The following is an 18,565-nucleotide window of genomic DNA, read 5'->3' as shown; positions in this document are numbered from 1 at the left end:
GGTGTGGTAGTATGCACCCCAAGTCTCAGCTACTCGGGAGGCTGAGGCAGGAGGATCACTTGAGCACAGGAGTTCAGTCCAGCCTGAGCAACACAGCAAGACTCTACCTCTACAAAAAACAGTAATTTAATTAAAATGAGTTTCCCATGTTATTAAACATTTTTATAAAGAACTCTAAATGTTCAACCTGAGGAAGCTGACTGCCCGAGTTAAAAAAAAAAAAAAAAAAAAAAAAAAACTCTAAATGACAGATAAATTTTTATTTATGTGGCTGGGTGGGGTGGTTCTTGCTTGTAATCCTTGTAATCCCAGCACTTTGGGAGGCCAAGGCAGAAGGATCACTTGAATCCAGGAGTTTGAAACCAATCTGGGCAACAAGGTGAGACCTTGTCTCAGTAAGAAATAAAAAATAAAAGAGAAAAAAGTATTAAGTGAAAAGCACAGTATACAAAACTGTACCTATAGAAATGAGCTCAACTACATACACAGAACATTGAAAATATACCAAAAATTAACAGTTGATAATCTCCAGAGAGATTAACAGTGATTTTCTTTATGCTATACTATTTTCAAAATTTTTTACATTAAGGATGGCATACCTTAAAAAAAAAAAAAAAAACACCCATTTAAGGAGAAAAAAAAGAAACCCTCAAATTCTAAATACAAAGGGACGTGGGAAACAAAAATATACTATAAAATACTGTTATAGTTCAGAAAGATATTTAACTTGAGGCCAGGCGTGGTGGCTCACGCCTGTAATCCCAGCACTTTGGGAGGCTGAAGCAGGTGATCACCTGAGGTTAGGAGTTCGAGACCAGCCTGACCAACATGGAGAAATCCCATTCCTACTAAAAATACAAAAATTAGCGGGGCATGGTGGTGCATGCCTGCAATCCCAGCTACTCAGGAGGCTGAGGCAGAATGCTTGAACTCAAGAGGCAGAGGCTGTGGTGAGCCCAGATCGTTGTCACTGCACTCCAGCTGGGGCAACAAGAGGGAAACCCCGTCTCAAAAAAAAAAAAAAAAAAATTGCGGCTAAGCCCACTTATGGTGACTAAGATTAAGGGCAGTATATGCTAGACACAGTTCGCACGGAAGCACACCTTGCTGAACATTGTAAGCCATAGCAGTCCTAGTCATGCTAGAAGGAAGCCAGCCTGCCAGGCTTGCACGCTGAGGTTTTGTCCCTTTGTGTTTGACATCCTCCCCATCCCAGATAATGTCATCCTCCCAATGCAGCTGTGTCACCATCAGGAAGTTTTCATCAGCCAGAAGATCAGTGCCATTGCTTTCCTCAAGTTTCCTAAATTCCTGTAGACGTAGGGAAGGAAAAAGACATTCTTGATTGGTCACTGGTCAAAGTGTCCACATTAGAGATATATTAGACACATCATAAGTGGTCTTTTTTTTTTTCTTATTACTTTTTGTTATATGTGGTCCTTTACTTGAAACAACCACCTGATAATGGAGGAATATTTGCCTCTTCCCACTCCTAGTCTGGCACAGCACTCACTTCACAAACAGAATCCTTAGAATAGGGCCTAGTTACCAGGGTGACATACCATACCAAATAAAAGGCTGAGATACCTAAATCTCCCACCAAAGAAACCCTACCCAACATCTCCCCAATTAAAATGTAAGGTCAGTAAGAGTGATAGGACCCTGAGTACACTGATTCTTTTTTTACATACCAGTGTTACTCACCTCTACCATTCTAGATTTTATCACAGGTTCATGTTCTGTCTTTTTCAGTCTGAAGCCATAGTCAAACCCACTGCCATCTTCAGGGACACCCAGCATATCATACCACAGTCGGGCAGGCCCATAACGCCACTCAGCCACTCGTGGTTTAGTATCTGTCACTTTATCTCTATCTCCAGTTGACTGGGAAAATTTGGACTCCACAGGAGCCATCATCGTGATCTGTAACAGAAGAAGGAAGTTGAGCAGGGAGAAATTTTCTGATCCCAGATATCCTAAGGCTATAGCGAGTTAACAGTCAGCTGGGGAACTTAGAGAAACCGTAAGGATGATTTACCTGGAGTTAGAATGTAAACAATGGAGGTGTATCATAGCACATTCCACCTATCAATCAAACCTTCGCAGCAGCATATCACCAAACACCCCCCTCATACCCCGCTATTTCACCAAACATTTTTCTTCCCAAACAGGGAAGGGACAGCCACTGAGACTGAACCCATGATTACTCCCTGAGAATTAGCACAGAATTCTACCTGCTATGATGCTATTTACGATTTAGAAATAAGCTAGGGAGAATTCATTGAATTCATTTGTTCCTCTCATAGGCCTTAATCCCAGGTCTCTACTCTGCCTACTTCATCATCAGAGAGACACCGCTCTGGAGGTGGTGCTGGAGCATAGTCGTAGTTCCACAGAGACCTCTGGCTGACTTCCGATTCTACTGAGCATCCCACCTCCTGGATCTGTTCTTCCTGTATCAGCTCACGGTGCTTCCTTTTCCTCTTTCTCCGAGCACTCCGCCAAACAGATGGGACATTCTTCCCTGGTCCAAAAAGACGTAGGAAGCGTAATACCTAGAACACAGAACACATTGCTATGACAGAGACTCAAAGTCAGATAGGAAAACAGCATCATCTGCACCTGAAAACTCCCTTGAGACCTACTCAACTGTGGGGGAGAAATAAGGGAGTGCTGCATTCAGACTTGTAACATCTAACAAGAAAGTAAAGGAGTTTCCTTAATAATTTGGACTTCTTTTTTTTTTGTTTTGTTTTTTTGAGATGGAGTCTTGCTCTGTCACCCAGGCTGGAGTGCAAGGGTGCGATCTCGGCTCACTGCAGCCTCTACCTCCCGGGTTCCAGCGATTCTCCTGTCTCAGCCTCCTGAGTAGCTGGGATTACAGGCGCATGCCACCATGCCCAGCTAATTTTTGTATTTTTTAGTAGAGACGGGGTTTCACCATGTTGGTCAGGCTGGTCTCGAACTCGTGACCTCAGGTGATCCACCCACCTTGGCCTCCCAAAGTGCTGGGACTACAGGCATGAGCCACCGCGCCTGGCCTACACTACTTCTTTTAAGATAACAGGGAAATTTCCAAACAGTATAAAATCTATTTACTAACAATATATACAACTTTAAAAAAAAAAAAAACCTGGGCTGGGCGTAGTGGCTCACGCCTATAATCCCAGCACTTTGGGAGGCTAAGGCAGGTAGATCACCAGGTCAGGAGTTCAAGACCCACGGTGAAACTCTGTCTCTACTAAAATACAAAAATTAGCCGGGCATGGTGGCGGGTGCCTGTAATCCCAGCTACTCCAGAGGCTGAGGAAGGAGAATCACCTGAATGCAAGAGGTGGAGGGTGCACTGAGCCAAGATCGTGCCACTGCACTCCGGCCTGGGCGACAGAGCCAGACTCGGTCTCCAAAAAAAAAAAGACGACGACTTAACAGTGTGAAAAGCTCCATACTCAGCATCTTAACAACAAAAATCATTATCTGGAAGAGGTCAACGGTTTGCAATGTAGGTATTCACCATAGAACATACCTTTCCAGGTCGAAATTCTGGAAAAAGTTCTGTGACACTTGGCAACAGCTTGGTGGCATCGTGCTGCATAATCCCAGCCAGAGGAAGGGTCAGCTTTCCATCCTCAGATTCTGCCTGTGCTGCTTCCTGAGGTCCCATCTCAGATTCTGAGTCAGAGGAACTACTGAAGTCCATTTTCTCTGAGGCCAAAGAGGAAGGGGCAATGATGGAGGGCAAGATGATGCCTTCTCCATTTTCAGACACTGCAACAAGGAAGAGAGACCCCTTTGGCATGTAACTGTGAACATATGTCCTCAAATTCCATAAACACCCACTTTAGGTTATACACAGAGCTCCATGCCAGGAGATATAGTACCTAGCACCCAAATCAAAATACTAGTACGCAACCCAGAAAACTCATTCCAACTTGTTATCTCCCATCATGCCCCAACTCACCATGTACCTGGTACCTTAGGGTTGTGATGAGGAAACAAATACTATTACTACGTTTACTACTTTCCGTTTTGCTTTGTTTTTTTGAGGCAGAGTTCTATTCTGTCGCACAGGCTGGAGTGCAGTGGTGAGATCTCAGCTCACTGAAACCTCCGTCTCCCAGGTTCAAGTGATTCTACTGCCTCAGCCTCCCGAGTAGCTGGGATTACAGGCATGCGTCACCACATCTGCTAATTTTTGTATTTTCAGTAGAGACATGGGGGTCTCACCATCTTGGCCAGGCTGGTCTCAAACTCCTGACCTCAAATGATCTGCCCATCTCAGCCTCCCAAAGTGCTGGGATTACAGGGGTGAGCCACCACGCCTGGCCCTACTTTCTGTTAAGGGACCCATATTGTAACTAACGTTGTGAGCACTAGGAAAACTATTTAATACTTTATACCAGTCAGGTAGTCCTAGTTCAGAGACCCATGAGCTGCAGAATTTTTTTAAACCCACAGGACATTAACATTGTTTGGCAGCCAGGAGTGTTAAGGTGTTTTGTCGGCTAAAACACCACACCCAGCTGTTTTAAAGACTCTTAAGTGGGCTGGGTGCACTGGCTCACTCCTGTAATCACAGCACTTTTTAGGAGGTCAAGGCGGACGGATCACCTGAGGTCAGGAGTTTAAGACCAGCCTGGCCAACGCAGTGAAACCCCGTCTCTACTGAAAATGCAAAATTTAGCTGGCCATGGTGGTGGGCACCTGTAGTCCCAGCTACTTGGGAGGCTCAGGCAGGAGAATTGCTTGAACCCAGGAGGCAGAGGTTGCAGTGAGCCAAGATCGGGCCACTGCGCTACAGCCTGGACGACAGAGTGAGACTCCATTTCAAAAGAAAAAAAAAAATACTCTTAAGTGATTCTGATGGGTAGCCAGATGTGAGAAGCACTGACTAAACTACTACTTCTTGAGCATATGTGAAAATACTGTTGCCAAGTGTTTTGAAAGTAAACTTCCCTTTTATACTAAAATTTGAAATTGTATAAATTATTTCTACAAGTTTTGTCCTTTCGTATAAGCTTGAGTTTGTCCCTCATGTGTGTGCCGCAGGCCTGGACCTATGAATGGAAACTTGCTCCTAAGACAAAAGCAGACAATTTCTACTTCTACTTACCACTGGTAATAGCATCCTGGTCTTTATCCTTCTTCATTGGTCCCAGGGGTGGAGGTGGAGGAGGCATCAACTTGCAATCAATGTCTTCACAATCAGCATCATAGTCATCTTCATCATAATCTAAAAAACGCAAGAACGTGATCTCCCCAACATCCAAAACGTTATACAGCTGCCTTAAGCTTCCTTGCCACTCAAGAACTTAAAAGCACCACATGAAGCACTATACATATCCCTTAGGAACACAAAGTGGAAAAAGCAAGGTGAGGGCCAGGCACGGTCGCTCACACCTGTAATCCCAGCACTTAGGGAGGCCAAGACGGGCAGATCGCTTGAGCCCAGAAGCTCAGACCAGCCTAGACAACATGGAGAAACCCTATCTCTACAAAAAATACAAAAATTAGCCAGGTGTGGTGGGACACACCTATAGTACCAGCTACTCAGGAGGCTGAGGTGGGAGGACAGTTTGAGCACAGGAGGTCAAGGCTTTGATGAGCAGTGATCGTGTGACAGAGCAAGACCCTGCCTCAAAATAGTTTACACACACATACACACACGAAATGCAGCTTTAACCTTCAGAAAGAGATGATGTTGAGGTACAAGTCAATTGCTGTAACAGTATGTATAATATCTCACACAAGGCCAGGCATGGTGGCTCACATCTGTAATCCCAGCACTTTGACAGGCTGAGGCAGGTGGATCACCTGAGGTCAGGAGTTCGAGACCAGCCTGGCCAACATGGAGAAACCCCGTGTCTACTAAAAATACAAAAAATTAACTGGGCATCGTGGCGGGCGTCTATAATCCCAGCTACTCAGAAGGCTGAAGCAGGACAATCACTTGAACCCAGTAGGTGGAGGTTGCAGTGAGCCGAGATCGTGCCACTGCACTCCAGCCTGGGCAACAAGAGTGAAACTCCGTCTCAAAAAAATTAATTAATTAATTAAAATATATATATTTCATACAAGATAGGATGGCTGGGGATGGTGGCTCACACCAGCACTTTGGGAAGGCTGAGGCGGGCAGATCACCTGAGGTCAGCAGTTCTGAGATCAGCCTGGCAAACATGATGAAACCCCGTCTCTACCAAAAATTCAAAAATTGGCCAGGCGCAGTGGCTCACGCCTGTAATCCCAGCACTCTGGGAGGCTGAGATGGGCAGATCACCTGAGGTCAGGAGCTCGAGACCAGCCCGGCCAACATGGTAAAACCCCATCTCTACTAAAAATACAAAAATTAGCTGGACATGGTGGTGGGCGTCCATAATCCCAACTACTCAGAGGCTGAGGCTGGGGAATCGCTTGAAGCCAGGAGATGGAGATTGCAGTGAGCAGACATGGGACCATTGTGCTCAAGCCTGGGTGTGTGGAAAAAAAAAAATTAGCCAGGAGTGGTGGCATGTGCCTGTAATCTGAGCTACTTGGGAGGATGAGGCATGAGAATCACTTGAACCGGGAGGGGGAGGCTGCAGTGAGGTAAGACGGCACCATTGCACTCCAGCCTGGGCAACAGAGTAAAACTGTGTCTCAAAACAAAAACAAAGGCCAGGTGCCGTGGTTCACACCTGTAATCCCAGCACTTTGGGAGGCCAAGGCAGGCAGATCATGAGGTAAAGAGATGAAGACCATCCTGGTCGACATGGTGAAACCCCATCTCTACTAAAAATACAAAAAATTAGTTGGGAGTGGTGGTACATGTCTGTAGTCCCAGCTACTCAGGAGGCTGAAGCAGGACAATCACTTGAACCCAGGAGGCAAAGACTGCAGTGAGCGGAGATAGCATCACTGCACTTCAGCCTGGCAACAGAGACTTCGTCTCAAATTAAAAAAAAAAAAAAAAAAAATCATACATATGAAACATATGAAACATGTGAAAAAGCTTCCAAGAGCCGTCTGAAACGTTTGCTCCCTTCCTAACCACATATATATATGTATATATATACACACACATGTATATATATACACACGTGTATATACATATATATTATTTTTTTTTAAATCTTTTTAACTTAAAACATTTTTTTTTCTTTTTAAGACGGGGTTTCACCATGTTGGTCAGGCTGGTCTTGAACGCCCAACCTCAGGTGATCCGCCCGCCTCGGCCTCTAAAGTGCTTGGATTACAAGAGTGAGCCACCACGCTAGGCCACCTGACCATATATTTTTTAGAATTTTCATACTGGGCTGGGCACGGTGGCTCACACCTATAATCCCAGCATTTTGGGGGCTAAGGCAGTGGATCAACTGAGGTCAGGAGCTTGAGACCAGTCTGAAAACATGGCGAAACCCTGTCTCTATTAAAAATACGAAAATTAGCCAGGCATAGTTGAAGGCAACTGTTATCCCAGCTACTAGGGGAAGCTGAGACAGAACAGCTTGAACCCAGGAGGCAGAGGTTGCAGTGAACTGAGATTGTGCCTGGGTGACAGAGCAATACTCCATCTCAAAAAAAAAAAAATTCATACTGTTCAATCTCATAATTGAATTGAATCTTCTCACTTTGTCAGTTTCCCGTAAGATTGGTCTTTCTTCTCATCTCTCAAATGAGAGATTACACACTTTTTCTGTCTACTATCTGCAGTTTATTACTCTTTTCACAACCCTTTAACCATTGACATCACTCAAGACTTGGTCCTGAAGACTCTGCTTTTATTCCCCTACACATTCCCTATTGCCTTTCTCAAGAATCACCTGGCTGGGCACGGTGGCTCACACCTGTACTCTCACCACTTTGGGAGGCCGAGGCGGGTGGATCACCTGAGGTCAGGAGTTCAAAACCGGCCTGGACAACATGGAGAAATGCCATCTCTACTAAAAATAGAAAAAAATTAGCCGGGCATTGTGGCGGTCATCTGTAATCCCAGCTACTTGGGAAGCTGAGGCAAGAGAATCGCTTGAACTAGGGAGTCGAAGGTTGCAGTGAGCAAAGATCGCACCATTGCACTCCAGCCTAGGCAACAGAGTGCGACTCTGTCTCAAAAAAGAAAAAAAGAATCACGTTCACCTAGATTAAACCCAAATCTACATATGCGGCCCTAATTTACCTCCTCTACAATTCCACCACTCTTCTGCTTCCTAAAGAATCTTTCTACTCAGATATTTAACAACTGTACCTTCTAAAACACTGAAATATCCTTTATCTCTTTTAAATTCCCTTTTGTTACTATAACATTATACTACGTCTTTTCACATCATGTGATAATGAACTTAAATCTCACAAAAGTATTATTAATGTAACTATGATCACCTTTACTACAGACAAGAAAACTGAGAAATTATTACAAATGAGAAATCCAAGCCTCAAAGATTGAGCAACCTGCTCAGGGTCATACTAAATATGGAGTTGGAATTTGAACCTATGACACTCTAAGCCTAGAACACTTTGACTCCAAAGTCCTTTTCTTTTCATTACACCATCCTACCTCTCACTCAACAATCTATGTTGGTTCACAATTCCTTATGGCATCAAAACCCAAGTAATGCATACAGAAAGCTACTGTGAGACTGCTCTAGCCTTGGTTCTTGTTATTTGGCGGCATGTTTTCTACTCCTTTCAAGAAAACTTTACTGGCCAAAAACCACCTCAACACACACTACTTGCTTATTTCTAAATATCTCCAAATCTTTAAACAAGCCATGTTTCCAAACCAAAATACCCTGCTGCTCCTTCTCCACCAAACCTTGCCTCGCCTTCAAGATTTTACTCAAAATTCACCTCCATGAAAACTTTATTAACAATCTATACCCACTTCCAATTATTCCAAAGAAGCACCCTTGTAAATCAAGCCACGCAAAGGAGCCAATACCAAGGAAGGAAAAAGCTAAGGGTATAGGTGAAGACACTCCAGAGGACAAGAGAACTTGGAAATCAGCATCCCGGAGTACTGAGATTCTATCAGATGTAGCATCCTCCTTTTCCAGAAAGTTAACTCATAAAACTGACCTAGGGAAACTCTCAGCCTTTTCCTTACCATCCCTAGTCAAGACAACAAACACAAACCTAGGAATTATAACTCCTACTGAGAATAATAACTGCCACCAACTCCCCTCAGTAAGGGCGCTCAAAAATGACAGCTGTTGACTCACCTATTCTGGCAGCTCATCAAAACTAAATGTAACACTCTATATACAGAAACATGAGCTCACACTTGGTTTGTTTTACTGTGAATAATTGTTTTGCATTTGTTTACGTCATCTTTTCCACAAGATAACGATATTCTTAAAGGTAGGGCTTATATCTTCCATTTTTCATAGATTACTTCTTATATATGCAGTACAGTTAATTCTTTTCATATAAACAGCACTCAAATCCACCAATTGGTCCCAAAAAAACTAAGTTCAAGTATTTACCAAAGTGTCATCCTCATTTATCAGCAGACTGAAATCTAGTTCAAAGAGGTGGATAATGAATAAATAACAAGCAACTTCATAGAAAAACTTCAGGCAGGCCGGGTGCAGTGGCTCATGCCTGTAATCCTAGCACTTTGGGAGGCTGAGGTGGGAGGATCACCCGAGGTCAGGTGTTCAAGAACAGCCTGGCCAACATGGCAAAACTTCGTCTCTCTACTAAAAATACAAAAAAAAAATTAGCCGTGTGTGGTGGTGCATGCCTGTAGTCCAGCTACTGGGGAGGCTGAGGCGGTAGAATCACTTGAACCAGGTAGGCAGAGGTTGCAGTGAGCCGAGATTGTGCCGCTGCACTCCAGCCTGAGTGCCACAGTGAGATTCCGTCTCAGGAGAAGAAAAGTTTCGGCCGGGCGTGGTGGCTCACGCCTGTAATCCAAGCACTCTGGAGGCCAAGGCGGGCGTATCACCTGAGGTCGGGAGTTCAAGACCACCCTGACCAACATGGTGAAACCCCGTCTTTAAAAAAAAAAAAGAAAAAAAAGTTGAAGGCAGTGAGGGAACAGAGCAGTGCAAAGAATGAACTATGGACCAATAGCCCTAGATTCCAGACCACTAATTCTCAAGATCAGAAAATGCAATTCATTATCTGTTTTTGAGACAGGGTCTGACTCCTGTCGCCCAGGGTGGAATGCAGCAGCGTGACCTCAGCTCACTGCAACCTCTGCCTCCTGGGTTCAAGCAATTCTCATACCTCAGCTTCCCCAGTAGCTAGAACTACAAGTGTGCACCAACATGCCCAGCTAATTTTTGTATTTTTAGTAGAGACGGGGTTTCTCCATGTTGGCCAGGCTGGTCTCAAACTCCTGGCCTCAAGTGATCTGCCTGCCTCAGCCTCCCGAAGTGCTGAGATTACAGGCCTAAGCCACCACACCCAGCCAACCTCATTATCTTTGAAACACACAGCCTATCACAGTTTAGAGTACACAACAAGTGCTCAAACAATGTCTAATGAACTAAGTTAGAGTCTACCACTAGCTAACTGCGTAACTTTTGATAAAATTCCACATTTTATTGTAAAGTTCTCTAAAGTTCAAGTTTTCTTTTCCTATTAGAGATTACGAATAAATAATTGCTAAGACTCCTTCCACTTAATGACTCTCTTTTAAGTCTGACATTCTGATTCTACAATGTAGCACCTTGTACCAACAGGGAAAAAGAAACCTATTTGCAACCCAGTATTAAGTTCATTGTTTTGGGCCCGGTGTGGGTGGCTCACACCTGTAATCCTAACACTTATGGAGGCTTAGGGAAGCAGATCACTTGAGGTCAGGAGTTCGAAATCAGCCTGGCCAACATGGCAAAACCCCTGATCTACTAAAAATACAAAAAAAGTAGCTGGGCGTGATGGCAAGCCCCTGTAATCCCAGCTACTCAGGAGGCTGAAGTAGGAGAATCACTTCAAACCGGGAGGCAGAGGTTGCAGTGAGCCAAGATCGTGCCACTGCGCTCTAGCCTGGGCAACAGAGTGAGACACTCTGTCTCAAAAAAAAAAAAAAAAAAAAAGTTCATTGTTTGTTTTTGAGAAGGAGTTTCGCGCAATGGTACCATCTCTGCTCACCACAACCTCCGCCTCCTGGCTTCAAGCAATTCTCCTGCCTCAGCCTCCCGAGCAGCTGGGATCACAGGCATGTGCCACCACACCCGGCTAATTTTGTATTTTTTATTAGAGACAGGATTTCTCCACGTTAGTCAGGCTGGTCTCAAACTCCAGGTGACAAGGAAGCTACCTGAATTAACCAAGAATTCAGGACTGAACAGTACGAGGAACAACCTCATTAAGTATGGTTAAGACTGGCCAGAACACACACAAAGAAAGACAGCAGCTACTTGGAACTGAGCTGACAAAGGGAGAGAAGCAAAGCAAAGGCATAGAGAACAGTAACAATGGCCAACAGCAGGCATGGAAACGAGAGCCCATACTGGACTATACAGCAAAACTGGAATGCTCAAACCGTGACACTAAAAAATCACCTGAGTGGCAAAGGGGCTGCAAGCTCCCCATCGTCTGCTGGTATCTTCGACTCTCATCTTCTGCCACCTCGTTAACGTCCGAATAGTCCACAGCATCTTCTGTACTCCTAATCCGCCCTATGAAAAAGCAGGGAGAAACTCAGCAACGGCAGTGACCCCCACTCCCTCAGATAAATCCTATTTAAAAGTGTACATACAGGCTGGCCGCGGTGGCTCACACCTGTAATCTCAGCACTTTGGGAGGCCCAGGCGGGTGGATCACCTGAGGTCAGGAGTTCGAGATCAGCCTGATCAATATGGTGAAACCCCATTTCTACTAAAAATACAAAAATTAGCCAGGTGTGGTGGCACGCGCCTGTAGTCCTAGCTACTGGGGAGGCTGAGACAGAATTGCTTGAACCCGGGAGGCAGAGGCTGCAGTCAACCCAGATCGCCCACTGCACTCCAGCCTGGGCGACAAAGACTCCGTCTCACACACACATAAAAAAGTACATGTATAGTAAGTGGCCAGCCGCCTCCCCCGCCTACTCCCCACGACCCAGACTTCACCTTCATCATTTACCAAGGCACCGTCAGTCCCAGCCAATTCTTCATTTGCCGTGAGTTCGGTGATCAGGCTCCCCAGCCCCAAAGCCCCCAAGCCTGCCAAGTGCTTCTTACACTCCTGAAAAAGGGACAGCACATGAAAAAGGACCCTACAGTGTGCCAAAAGGAGCAACACGTTCAAGAACTGTAATACACATATACCAAACCAGGCATCAATCAGATCGTTATTACAACACCAAGGCTAGCTGCATCCGTCACACTTTAAAGTATACTACTACAAGAGAAGACGAATCAAAGAACCACTACCAGGACTGAACGAATGGAACAGTCGTTGTCGGAATAAGGGCCGAGGCAGGGAGGTCAGTGGCACTGGAGGCAGCAAGAAGGGGCTCGTCCGGGCCACGTATCGCGGGCGCCTGCGGCACAGGAGGGGCCACGGCGGCCAACAGCGTTACTGCTCAAGAAAACGGGTCTAAGTCTCACGCCTGTCATCCCAGCACTTTGGTAGGCCGAGGCGGGTGGATCACGAGGTCAAGAGATCGAGACCATCCGGGTCAACATGGTGAAACCCCGCCTCTACTGAAAATACAAAAAATTAGCTGGGCACGGTGGCGCGTGCCTGTAGTCCCAGCTACTCGGGAGGCTGAGGCAGGAGTATTGCCTGAACCCAGGAGGCGGAGGTTGCTGTGAGCCGAGATCGCGCCATTGCACTCCAGCCTGGGTAATGAGAGCGAAATTCCGTCTCAAAGAAAAAAAATAATAAAGAAAAGAGGTCTAAGTAAAGGCGGGGAGTTTCACTTGGGCGCAGGACACTGTTTCACGGATGTCGGTGAAGGCACTGGGAGAATCACCGAAAACGTGCACTGGGACCAGGAGGCCTGCCAGGGAGCTGGGAACACCCCGTCTTAAGCCTGGGGCTGGAACCAAACGAGCAGGGAGCTCCTGTCCAGTGTTCTGGTCCTATAGAGCCACCTCAGCTCAGCGATGTCAGAAGGGCAGGCAGTGTCACGAGTCTCCAACCAAGGTTACGGGTGGGAAGCCACCTCAGTAAGGGAAACGAGCAGGTGTCCTGCTGGCTGGTCCGCAGAGCGCTAGCTCCAAAGCTACCATCCCCTGCTCCCCTGGTCCCGGGGTCGCCTTACGCTCTCTCCTGCCCCTCCGCGCCCAAAACTGATCACCCCCACGCCACGCTGCCCCCGCACGCACTAGGACGGGATCCTCCTGCCCGGCGTCAGCCGCGCCCTCTGTTCTCGCTGCCTGAGCACCCTCTCCTTTCCTCCCTGCACCTCCTTACTCTGCTTAGCCGCACCACCCCCAGCCCTGTTCCCACGCCCGCCCCCTCACCTCATCCAAGACGCTTTCCCCCTCCAGCTGCCCGGCTCCATTGATGTTGCCGAAAAGGAAACCGGCTAAAGAAAACGGGCCGCCTCCAGCGGAGTCTTCGTCGCTATCCGTGTCTGACATGATGGCGGCAGCAGACATGGTAGCTGCTGCCCACAGCAACAAATCGCCTCCTGGGAGGCGTCCGGGACCCCCAGGGCGAGACTCAAGCTCCCAAGGCAAACGTGGGGACTCCTGGGCGCCATCCGGGACTCCCAGGACGACACTCAAACCCCCAAGGGAGACGTGAGGACCCCTGGGTAGCGTCTGGGACCCCCAAGGTGGTACTCGAGCCCCCAAGGCAGACGCGGGGGAACCCCCAAGGCAGACGCGGGGGAACCCCGGGCGGCATCCGGGGCCCCCAAGGCAGACTTGGGGACCCCTGGACGACGTCCGGGACCCCCAGAGCTGGACTCAAGCCCCCAAGGCAGACTGGGGGACCCCTAACCGGGGTCCTGGACCCCCAGGGTGAAACTCGAATCCCCAAAGCAGACGTGGAGACTCCTAGTAGGCGTCCTGGACCCCCAGGGTGAGACTCGAACCCCCAAAGCAGACGTGGGGACTCCTAGGAGGCGTCCTGGACCCCCAGGGTGAGACTCGAACCCCCAAAGCAGACGTGGGGACTCCTAGGAGGCGTCCGGGACCCCCAGGGCGAAACTCGAGCCCCCAAGGCAAACGTGGGGACCCCTGGGTAGCGTCTGGGACCCACAAGGCGGTACTCGAGTCCCCAAAGCAGATGCAGGGGAACCCCGGGCGGCATCCGGGACCCCCAGAGCCGGACTCTGGCCCCCACGGCAGACTTGGGGACCCCTGACCGGGGTCCTGGACCCCCAGGGCGAAACTCGAATCCCCAAAGCAGACGTGGAGACTCCTGGTAGGCGTCCTGGACCCCCAGGGTGAGACTCGAACCCCCAAAGCAGACGTGGGGACTCCTAGGAGGCGTCCGGGACCCTTGGAGCGAAACTCGAACCCCCAAGGCAGACGCGGGGACCCCCGGCCGGCGTCCGGAACCCCCACAGTGTGACTTAATCCCCAAAGCAGATGCGGGGACTCCTCGGAGGCGTCCGGGACCCCCAGGGCGAGACTCGAGCCCCCAAGGCAAACGTGGGGACTCCTGGGCATCGTCTGGGACCCACAAGGCGGCACTCGAGACCCCAAAGCAGATGCGGGGGAACCCCGGGCGGCACCGGGGACCCCCAGCGCTGGACTCAGAACCCCAAGACAGACGTGGGGACCCCCGGGCCGCACCGGGGACCCCCAACGCACGACTCGAACCCCCAAGACAGACGCGGGGACCCCTGAGCGGCGTCCAGACCCCCAGGGCTGGACTCGAGCCCCCAAGACAGCCGCGCCCTCTGTTCTCGCTGCCTGAGCACCCTCTCCTTTCCTCCCTGCACCTCCTTACTCTGCTTAGCCGCACCACCCCCAGCCCTGTTCCCACGCCCGCCCCCTCACCTCATCCAAGACGCTTTCCCCCTCCAGCTGCCCGGCTCCATTGATGTTGCCGAAAAGGAAACCGGCTAAAGAAAACGGGCCGCCTCCAGCGGAGTCTTCGTCGCTATCCGTGTCTGACATGATGGCGGCAGCAGACATGGTAGCTGCTGCCCACAGCAACAAATCGCAGCCGGGTCCCGTAGACCGGAAATAAAACAAGGGTCACCCGGAAGTGACTCACTGAGCTCCGTTATCCTCCCAGCTTCCACCGGAAGCAGAGAGAAGGGAAAAAAAAAACCGCACACACAGTGACTCACTGAGCTCTCTCTCATCCTACCAGCTTCCACCGGAAGCAGAATGAAGGGGGAAAAAAAAAAACCCGCACACACAGTGACTCACTGAGCTCCCTCATCCTACCAGCTTCCACCGGAAGCAGAATGAAGGGGAAAAAAAAAAAAAACCGCACACACAGTGACTCACTGAGCTCCCTTACCTACCAGCTTCCACCGGAAGCAGAGTGAAGGGGAAAAAAAAAACCGCACAAACAGTGACTCATTGAGCTCCGTTATCCTACCAGCTTCCACCGGAAGCAGAATGAAGGGAAAAAAAAAACCGAACACATAGTGACTCACGGAGTTTCGCTCTTGTTACCCAGGCTGGAGTGCAATGGCGCGATCTCGGCTCACCGCAACCTCCACCTCCTGGGTTCAGGCAATTCTCCTGCCTCACCCTCCCTGGTAGCTGGGATTACAGGCACATGCCAACAAGCCCTGCTAATTTTTCATATTAATAGAGACGGGGTTTCACCATGTTGGTCAGAATGGTCTCGATCTCTTGACCTCATGATCCACCCGCCTCGGCCCCCCAAAGTGCTGGGATTACATATTTTATCTTTAGTACAGACGAGGTTTCATCATGTTGGTCAGGTTGGTCTCGAACTCCTGACCTTGTGATCCAGCCGCCTCGGCCTCCCAAAGTGCTGGGATTACAGACGTGAGCCACCGCGCCCAGCCATCGTGACGAAATCTTAGCAACGCTCCTCTCTGTACATCTAATTATAAGTCACTTCTGTTTCCTTCTGTGTTCCTGTCTGCATGTACTAATTTCAGGCTAACACGTCATTTTTTGTTCCTGACAAGTGAACCCAACTAACAAACGTATACAAATCTGACCACAGCCTCACTGTCAATTCCCAGTTGAGGAGAACTTACCGCCAGGTGCGGTGGCTCCCGCCTGCCTGTCATCCCAGCAGTTTGGGAGGCTGAGGCGGGCGGATCACCTGAGGTCAGGAGTTCGAGACCAGCCTGACCAACACAGAGAAACCCCATGTCTACTAAAAATACAAAAAAATTAGCCGGGCATGGTGGCGGGTGCCTGTAATCCCAGCTACTGGGGAGGCTGAGGCAGGAGAATCCCCTGAACTCAGGAGACGGAGGTTGTGGTGAGCCCAGATCATGCCACGGCACTCCAGGCTGGGCGGCGTACCCAGACTCCGTCTCAAAAAAAAATAAAAATAAAAAGACACAGTCACTCCCAACTAACTCAGCTTCAACCCTTCCCTCAAGGGCTATGAATAAAAACACTCGGAGTTTTAAGGACACACGCTGCCAGTAGATGTTTTAAGTTTTCCTCAGCAGAGGGCAGAAGCTCACAGAACTCCACGGCGGGAAATTACAGAAGTCTAAGGTTACACAGCTCCGCTTACACGCAGACATCGCATAGGAGGTACATAAGCTCTGGGAAACTGCACAGTTTTGAGTCAGGCTGGCGATCATTCCCAGGCTTTCTCCCTGTAAGCAGTTACAGAAATAAAAACTCTCTCCCCGGCCGGGCGCGGTGGCTCACGCCTGTCATCCCGGCACTTTGCGAGGCCGAGGCGGGCGGATCGCGAGGTCAAGAGATCGAGACCATCCTGGTCAACACAGTGAAACGCCATCTCCACCGAAAATATAAAAATTAGCCGGGCGTGGTGGCGCATGCCCGTGATCCCAGCTACTCAGGAGGCTGAGGCTGGAAAATCTCTTGAACCCCGGAGGCGGACGTTACAGGGAGCCGAGATTGCACTCCAGCCAGGGGGACGGAGCGAGACTGCGTTTCAAATAAATAAAATGTAAAGTAAAAAATAATAATAATAAAAATTCCCTTCTGTTTGCTCCGGGAACGTCTCGTTTTTCCTCTATTAGGACACAGTACGAATAACAGAGCAGGCAGACATTCACCACCTCAGGCCGGCGCGGTGGCTCACACCCGTAATCCCGGCAATCCCAGCACTTGGGAGGCCGAGGCGGGCGGATCACCTCAGGTCAGGTGTTTGAGACCATCCTGGCCAACATGGTGAAACCCCGTCTCTACGAAAAAAACAAAAATTAACCGGGCGTGGTGATGCATGCCTGTGATCCCAGCTACTCGGGAGGCTGAGGCAGGAGAATGCCTTGAACCAGGGAGGCAGAAATTGTGCTGAGCCGAGACTGTGCCACTGCACTCCAGCCTGGGCGACGAGACCGAAATTCTGCCTCAAAAAGAAAAAGAACAACAAAAAAGACATTCACCACCTTATTAGCAAGAAAGTTAATCCACGCAACGTTCCCCTCCCCCATCTCCCAAAAACACTGGGAGAGCAGCGCCGGGGGACAGGTGGCTTGCCCTGGCTGGAGTGCAGTGGGGTGTGTGTTTGGGGGTGTGTGTGGGGGGGTGTGGAGTGTGTGGGGGTGTGGAGTGTATGGGGCGTTGCTCAGGTTGGTCTGGAACTCCTGACCTCAAGTGATTCGCCCACCTCAGCCTCCCACAGTGCTGGGATTACACGTGTGAGCCACCGCGCCCGCAGCTAATTTTTAAATTTTTCTTACAGAGAAAACGGTGTCGCCGTGTTGCCCAGGCTGGTCTCGAACTGCTGACCTCCGGCGATCCTCCCGCGTCGCGGCCCAGAGCGCTGGGGTTACAGGCCGGAGCCACGTGGCTTTTTATCTCTAAAAGAAGACCAGGCGCAGAAACGGCTCCGAGCGGACACCAGGTGGCGCCCGAGTCCCGAGCCAGCTCTGACTGCCACTCACCAGCCCCGCAACCCCGACCCGCGTGTCCCCCTCACCCAGAGCTCACCCTCAAAAGGACCCGGGGCTGCGTGGTGCTTTCCTGAGCTCCCTCACTGACCCGCCTTCTGCCGGTGCCCCCCATGCCCTCGCCATGGCTCAGACGGCGCGGGGACCAGATGCTGAAGGATAGGAACTACTACACACACACACGGACACACAAAGGCACACACACAAAGCTACACACACGGACCCACACACCCCGTGCCCCCCCACTCCCACTGCCTCACACACACACTCACACCCCCGATGCCCCCCACACTCCCCCACACGCACACACACAACCCCCACACACGGACCACCTACACACCACACACACACAAAGGCACACCACACACACAGGCACACACACAAAGCTACACACATGGAACCACACATCCTGTGCCCCCCCCACTCCCACTCCCTCACACACCGCACGCTGTCCCACACTCCCCCACACACCGACCCCACACGCACACACACAGACCAGACCCCACACACACACACACACACACACACACACACAAAGCTACACACACGGACCCACACACCCAGTGCCCCCCACACTCCCACTCCCTCACACACACACCCACACACACCCCGTGCCCCCACACTCCCACCCCCACACATACCCCACACGCACACACCTCCCAA

At 49.6% G+C, this 18,565-nt stretch overlaps 1 protein-coding gene across 10 annotated transcripts in view; it reads right to left on the bottom strand.

The window, feature by feature from the left end:
• LOC105713889 (transcription initiation factor TFIID subunit 1-like) overlaps nt 1–13,529 on the bottom strand; it is an 89,336-nt gene extending 75,807 nt beyond the window's left edge. For 7 of the 10 annotated variants that reach the window (XR_010340584.1, XM_064370973.1, XM_064370966.1 and 4 more), the window contains exons 1-8: nt 13,377–13,529; nt 12,036–12,150; nt 11,487–11,603; nt 5,114–5,233; nt 3,527–3,768; nt 2,337–2,555; nt 1,705–1,923; nt 1,104–1,311 (exon numbers count right to left, since the gene is read on the bottom strand). Coding sequence is in view for 9 of the 10 variants with exons in the window: in XM_064370973.1 (XP_064227043.1) it covers nt 1,104–1,311; nt 1,705–1,923; nt 2,337–2,555; nt 3,527–3,768; nt 5,114–5,233; nt 11,487–11,603; nt 12,036–12,150; nt 13,377–13,514 (1,378 nt within the window). In the remaining variant the exon portion in view is untranslated. The remainder of the gene's footprint in view (nt 1–1,103; nt 1,312–1,704; nt 1,924–2,336; nt 2,556–3,526; nt 3,769–5,113; nt 5,234–11,486; nt 11,604–12,035; nt 12,151–13,376) is intronic. The other 3 variants (XM_064370968.1, XM_064370972.1, XM_064370970.1) reach the window with 2 other exon arrangements.
• Nucleotides 13,530–18,565: the final 5,036 nt, after the last annotated feature.

Source organism: Aotus nancymaae, unplaced genomic scaffold (assembly GCF_030222135.1).
Source record: "Aotus nancymaae isolate 86718 unplaced genomic scaffold, 86718_ANA_hifiasm-v0.15.2.pri h1tg000111l, whole genome shotgun sequence".
Taxonomy (NCBI): domain Eukaryota; kingdom Metazoa; phylum Chordata; class Mammalia; order Primates; family Aotidae; genus Aotus; species Aotus nancymaae.
Note: the sequence above shows the minus strand (reverse complement) of the source record. Positions and strands in the feature narration are given on the sequence as shown.